The sequence below is a fragment of the Glycine max genome, chromosome 4, assembly GCF_000004515.6.
Source record: "Glycine max cultivar Williams 82 chromosome 4, Glycine_max_v4.0, whole genome shotgun sequence".
NCBI lineage: Eukaryota > Viridiplantae > Streptophyta > Magnoliopsida > Fabales > Fabaceae > Glycine > Glycine max.
Genome location: NC_016091.4, coordinates 9,364,004 through 9,371,259, shown reverse-complemented (window position 1 = coordinate 9,371,259; position 7,256 = coordinate 9,364,004). Strand labels below are relative to the sequence as shown.

The 7,256-nt window shown below is 32.2% G+C and overlaps 1 protein-coding gene across 1 annotated transcript; it reads left to right on the top strand.

The window, feature by feature from the left end:
• The first annotated feature begins 275 nt into the window (after nt 1-275).
• Nucleotides 276-1,969, top strand: LOC100782792 (transcription factor MYB93). Its single transcript, XM_003523768.5, has 3 exons — nt 276-464; nt 578-707; nt 901-1,969. Exons 1-3 carry the CDS (start codon nt 332-334, stop codon nt 1,664-1,666), a joined length of 1,029 nt encoding a protein of 342 aa, XP_003523816.1. The 5' UTR covers nt 276-331; the 3' UTR covers nt 1,667-1,969.
• The last annotated feature ends 5,287 nt before the right edge of the window (nt 1,970-7,256 follow it).

Sequence of the window (7,256 nt, the reverse complement as noted above, 5' to 3'; positions counted from 1 at the left end):
AATCATTTTTGTGTCATTTATACATGACTTAATTATATAATTAGTAAAATGGTACGGTTGTTTTTGAATTCATTGCTTTGAAGGGCATAATTGTCAAGGTATATACGAGACATTTTGTTGTTTACACACTAACTAGATGGAAGTGTCAAATCTTTTATCGGCCTAATAAAGATTGCGAAATGTTATTTTAATCCAGATAATTAAGAACCAGAAGAAAGCAATTGGAATAATGCATATATAAATACTATGCTCCAGCCCCCAGTTTAATTTGGTGGTAAGTGGTAAACAGAGGAAAGGATAATAGCTTTTGATCTAGCTAGTAGCACACAATATGGGAAGATCCCCATGCTGCGATGAGAATGGCCTTAAGAAAGGTCCCTGGACTCCCGAAGAAGATCAAAAGCTAGTCCAACATATTCAGAAACATGGCCATGGTAGTTGGAGAGCCCTCCCTAAGCAAGCTGGTTTGTGTATTAATCTCTAGTATAATTTATAGTAATATGTTGCAGCAACTATATATATAGTTCTCTCTTTCCAGCGTTTCCTCATTCATCTATTTCTCTTGCAACTTTTGCAGGTCTCAACAGATGTGGAAAAAGTTGTAGGCTAAGGTGGACTAACTATTTAAGGCCTGATATCAAGAGGGGGAAGTTTTCTCAAGAAGAGGAGCAAACAATTCTGCATCTCCATTCCATCCTTGGAAACAAGTACTTTCCTTGCCACAACTACTTTTTCTACATTTAGTTTTTTCCTTGAAAATTTAACCAATTCAAATCTTATCTCCATATGATTATTTGCACTGTTTTTAATTTTTAGGTTCCAGTTATGTTTTTGTATTGTTTATTTTTTTTATAATAATTATTACTTAGTTTTAATATGCACACATAACTTCTTTAATAGATGGTCATCAATTGCAACCCACCTTCCAGGCAGGACAGACAATGAGATCAAGAATTTCTGGAACACTCACTTAAAGAAAAAGCTGATTCAGATGGGTTTTGATCCAATGACTCACCAGCCTAGAACTGACCTTGTTTCCACCTTGCCATATCTGCTAGCTTTGGCTAATATGACAGACCTTATGGATCATCATCAGACATTGGATGAACATGCTATGAGGTTGCAAGCAGAGGCAGTCCAGTTGGCAAAGCTTCAATACCTTCATTATCTAATCCAATCCTCAAACTCCTTGAGCACCACCAACTCCTATGACCAAAGTGCCACCACCACAACCAACATGGAACCTACTGCTGCTTTCAGTTTGTTGAACTCAATCTCCAATGTGAAAGAGGATCCAGTCATGTTGCAACCAGATGATACTCCTGCTGCCTCATTTTCTCATGGCATTGCTAGCTCTCAACCACTCCACCACCCAAACGTGCTACCTCACCCTTTAGACCCACAAGTCTCTTTCAGTTCTCAATCATGTTTGAATAGCGAGATGGGTCAAGGTACTAACTTTGCAATCATAAGTCAAGGGGATCACACGGTTGATCATGACTACTCTTCCTGGATTATTCCATCTATTACTCCTCCAAATTCAATAGGGACCTCAGCTAACAATCCAGGAGACGCCAGCAGCAGCACTTCTAGCTATGCAGGAGGACCCTCTTCTTATTGGTCTGAACTACTTTTTGAGGACCCCATCTTGCATGAGCTATCTTAGTATTTTATTTCAAAGAGGTTGAATTATGGTGTGTGTTATGCCTTGTTTGCTTCTTCCCACTTAATTAATTAGCCCATATATATATATATATATATATATATATGCTCTAGTATAGGTACATATAGATATGTATGCCCTTTTACATCCATAAATTCACATAATCAATACATGTTTTGTACATAACTCCAGGACAGTTTCATCAAGCTAGTTTGAATGTCACTTTGACAGTATCGTTTTCAGCAGTTATATATATCTAAATTCTCTTTGCTCAAATAAAACTTGGCTTCTACGTTTTTTCTTTTATTTTTTGTTTCATTTGTTAGTTTAATGTATGTCCAAGTGCTTGGTTTATGTTATGCATAATTTTTGCTTCGAAGTAAATTATTTATGGAAAAGAAAGGGAAAACTTAAACAATCCAAAAATATGGTGTAGGAAGAGTATGAGACCCGAAGATCAACACTATAAGCTTACTTGCAGAAAAGAACCATGAACATGTTTCATGATTTGCCCATAGACTCTACTTTAACAACTATATCCGGCATGAATAACCAAGCATGCTTACTGAATTACCAAGAATGAATAACCATATATATATATATATATATATATATATATATATATATATATATATATATATATCATGGACTAGAACACTGTCCACGTTCAATATTACTAGTCCAGGCTCCAGGTGCGGAGCAAAAGTTAAATTTTTTTCTGCCAAATTAAAAACAAATTTTTACGAATTGTTTCTCCAACTTACGGGGCCATAATTCAAGCAAGTTTTTAAACCAGATCGAATACGTAAAACGGGTCTGAGGGCTCAATCTCTCGTAAATCAACAAAGAAATCCATACTAGGACCAGTCAACAATTCATAGCATAAAAAGAGTTTGGCCCATAATGCTGCTAGATAATAAGGAAATATTCTTATCTGGAGTGTAAATATGTTGTGTTCTGGGATAATTCAAGACAGAAAGTCTCAATCTAATTAACTGGTTCATTTTATTTATTTTTTATTATGTCTGTTCTCCTTATATAGAAAGGTACAGTAGCATTAGGAATAAATAGGATATTACAGCAATACAATACATCTTAGTCTAATCTACAAAAGAAGCTTTAGTAAAATGCTTTATCTGCTTATTGTCATCTCCAGAGAAAATTGCATCCCCATTGCTTTGAAAAATGTGTTAACCTAGTACCAGAAAGTAAAACACCTTGAGCAGATCGACAACACTGATCTAAGCACCCCAAATATTATTTCGTAAGCACCCTAACTTTCCACAGAGAAAGTGGGAGGTTTTATTTAATTTAGACATTAATTAATCTGTCATTTAATGATGGCTTGTCTAAGTCACGTTGGGAAATCTTTGAAATATGCTGCAAAACCCGAAACCATCATAAAGGGAAATGGCTGCTTAAAAGGTAAAACAAGTCCTTTATTAATTTTCATCGTGAGCAGTTAGATTTGATTCCTTTTCCATTAAGAAGTTGACTGCTAAGCCTTGAGGAAGAGAAATAAAAAAATGTAGCTTAGATTACAAAGTCTTCGCAATGAAGCTGATGTCTGACAGATGTCAATGCACCACCAGTGGACTTGTAATTAAACTAATCGTACCTTTTTGGAGTGTGCCTTGTCAAAGGCACTTGAATAATTTGATTGGTTGAGGTCAAGTTTGGCATGGGTTGTCAAAGTAGCAAAGAAAATCACAATGTGGTTAGGTTTGTTCGCCTCCACACTCTCCTAATTTTTAAGTGTAGGGAAAATTTTCACCACCTAATCCTACCCCATGCGTTGTGTACCACTTAAAGATTCTTATGTCATTGCAATTATGTTAATTTAAATAAAAAATTTAACGTCTACAAGCTGGACCGCTGTTTGATTGATGGGGATTATGGCATATACAAACATAGGCAATTATTGTATAATAAAATAGTGGTAACGCCTTGGAAGCGATGTCTGTCCTGCGAGTGGCAACATCAATGAAGAAAGTGATGTAAAGAAGGTAGTTAGAACAATCATATTCATAATAAAAACAGTCATTCTCGTAGTTATATATGTAGTATTATACCAAACTTATAGATCCATCTGTTATAGAATAATTGGTTTTTTTTATCGGATTTGTCATGAACATTTCTGAAACAATCTTACTTGGAAGAGAACAAATAAGAATACTCTCTCGAATACACTTCTTCTGTTATAGAGTAATTGGTTTTTTTATTGGATGGCAGTGAATCAGATGAATAAATACAAAGTATGTCCTTTTGTTGTCTACCTGCTGGTAGATTTGTTGATTTCATTGTTTAATGTAAATGTAATGTTAGAGTACTCCACATGGACAACTATTGCTAAAAATATGAAGAGAAGAAATTGTGTTTTTATATATTTAAAAAATAAAATAATATAATGGTTTAAGGTTTAGGTTATGCATGTTCTATCAAATGATTTAAGAATTTATGTCTGGTTAAATTATTTTTTCAATTAATTAAAGATAGATCAAAATAGAAAGATGTAATTAAAGTAGAATGCTTGCGAAGTGAGTTTTTAGACTTGTAGTGATTCACTTGATAATGATATGTTCTTGAGTAGATTTATTCAATTATAATTTTTATTTTTTCTTATTATCTTTGATTTACTTGTATAAATTTTTTATTATATAAATAAAATAAAGCAACACAAAATTACTATTGACATATTACATTGTGTTTTTCTTTTACATTTATTTTCAATTTAACTTAATGATTTATTTTACTTTATTTTGCATTTATGAATTTGAGTATTTCATTAATTACATGTATGTGTTAATTCAAATTTTGGCGTTAAATAATATAAATACAAAAAATAATTCTTAAATTATTGATGATAAATAATAAAAATGAAAAACAAATGAAATAAACAATTTTTTTATAAAAAAAAACATTTATGATGGATTTTTTACGGATATTATACGTTGAAAATTTGTATTTATTCATCTGATTCACTGTCATCACTATTGCAAAAACTACATTCCACGACGGTTGTAATTATATTCAAAGATGATGTTGAACCGTCTTTGAAGCTAACATCATTGAATGTTTAAACTTTTGACGACGGTTTCATAAATAACTGTCTTAGAAAAATGTATCCTCGCTAAGAACTATCTTAGAAAGATATTTTTCTAAGAGGATTCTACTAACAAACGTCTTAGAATGTTACATGTAGATTTTATTTTTTTATTTTTGGCCACATGAAATGACCAACCTCAAAAGTGTTTTAGCAAGATCAAACATTATGGATACAATATGAATATTTTATAACACACATAAATGCACAAAAATGAAAATATGCTCATAATAATTATAATTCACAAATATATAAAATATGCATATCATTGGGCTCAATATGCATATCCAATATTCTGAAAGGAAATATATACAGGATTCTAGATGTGAAATTTCAATAAATCAGCATGAAAACAACAAAAAAGGTAGTTATATATATATATATATATATATATATATATATATATATATATATATATATATATATATGCATCCTAGTAGTAATATATTAAATCAACATGGAAACAACAAAAAAGGTAGTAATATATTAAAAGAGCTAAACTCTGATTTTAACTTATATATAAATTAATTTTAATTTAGAAAAGAAACTTATTTTATTTTTTTCTTATTTTTTCTTCCCTTATAGGTGTTTGTGTAAAAGTTTATTACATAGAGTCTATGTAGAAAATCATATTACTCGCATCATAAAAAAAAAATATTTGAAAGGCCTCACCTGCTGGTATGTATGGGAGCAGAAAGAAGCAAAAATTGATCTGACACATAGCTCTCTAACATTCAACCCTTGGCTTGCCTGTATAGGAATGAAAAGCATAATACATGTTAGGAGGATTTTTCTCTTCATAAATTACCTAAGGAAAAATTGTGGCAAAGAGCATATAACTTTAAAAATAAAAATAAAAGTGTATACATACAGTCGATTGCAAGTATAAAAGAGAAAACTTGACACCCTCAACAAGAATAGCACATGGGACCAACAACTGATAGTTATAACTAAGTAGAGATTGATATTGTCCAAAGTTTCCTGTCAAGAACATGCTTCAAATGACGATCCTTATTTACTGAATATTGTAAAAGAGTTCCAATAAGTAGGGTACTAATTAGTTTCACATATGGTGGTCCAAAATATCTAATTTTACCTTATTTGATGAAAATTATTTCCAAAATATTTTTTATTTGATTAATATTTTAAATTTTCAATGATTTCTTTGATTCTCCTGATATCAACTACGTGAATTAGTTTTTTTTACTTATATTTCACCACTAATAGCCGCATAACTATAAATAGTGAAACAATAGATGTTGTAAAACTAATCTTAAAATTCCTTGAAGAAAAAATATCATGGAAAGGAGTACTACCACAATCAATGCATCCTCAATAGTACCTGCTTGTATTCCAACCATCCCAACATTCCAATTTAGGGGAAGAACTCTGAATGTAGCAAAAGATCATTCTCCCAAGTCATTAAACCCTCAAATATTTAAACATGATAAAACAAAAAATGAATACATACCCTTCATGAGGTATACGTTCAAAAGTTGGTTTTAGACCAACAACACCACAAAGAGCAGCTGGCATCCTTACAGATCCTGAACATATGAGCAAACATCATAGTAACTCACTAATTTTTCTATTATATGCATTATTAATATTCATGCACTACTGAAATAGATTTACCTAGAAAATTCTTATATATGTTCAATGCTACAAAGCAATAATGAATGCTGATTTCTCTGGTCTTTCATGTACATATATAAATCAAATACCTCCTCTATCAACGCCAAAGGCAATAGGACACAGTCTGACAGACACGAGAGAAGCAAATCCACTAGAAGAACCTCATACAATCTTATTGGTATCATATGGGTTTCTAGCAGGCCTATAAAGTAAATAAACAGACATACTCTTGTCACCAAATAGTTTAATGTACATTCCTTGATACTTAATTTAGAAGACAAGTCCAACGCCAAAGTTCATATAACAAAATGTGAATATGAGTTTGACACAAGTTGCTCTTACCCATAATGTGGATTTATCCCACTGGTTCCCACATCCTAGTTCATGCATATTGGTTTTCCCAACAAGTATAGCGCCACATAGTCTTAGACGCTTAATGCAGTAGGCATCATCGCTGCAAGGTCTTTCTTTGTGCAGCCATGTTGTACCTTCTTGAGGACACCATTTTTAGAGGCTTGAGTGAATCATGAAATCAACAACATAATCATTTGAGCAAAAGACACCCTAAAGAAAACAATAACACATTACACAACCTTTTGTTGGATCAAACAATCTATCTCATCCTTGATAGCAACAGGAACTCCGTCTAGCACAGAGATAGGTTTCCCTGCACAAATAGTATTGCATCAAATGAGTATCTCTTTTTCAGAAGATTTAGGCAAGCAATCTAGAGCAAGTTGAACTTTCTCTAGTGGAGATAAAGAAGAATCTAAGCATTTGGCTTCTTTTTCTTTTAAGTCTAAAAGAATAAACAAAAACTGTGATCATCTCTTGAGGCAACCTAAGGTCAAAATT

Bases quoted from the DNA above. Each gene is read 5' to 3' on its own strand.
- LOC100782792 (XM_003523768.5), top strand. From the start codon at position 332: ATGGGAAGATCCCCATGCTGCGATGAGAATGGCCTTAAGAAAGGTCCC. The intron at 465-577 runs GTTTGTGTATTA...CAACTTTTGCAG, and splicing joins AGCCCTCCCTAAGCAAGCTG to GTCTCAACAGATGTGGAAAA. The intron at 708-900 runs GTACTTTCCTTG...CTTCTTTAATAG, and splicing joins CATTCCATCCTTGGAAACAA to ATGGTCATCAATTGCAACCC.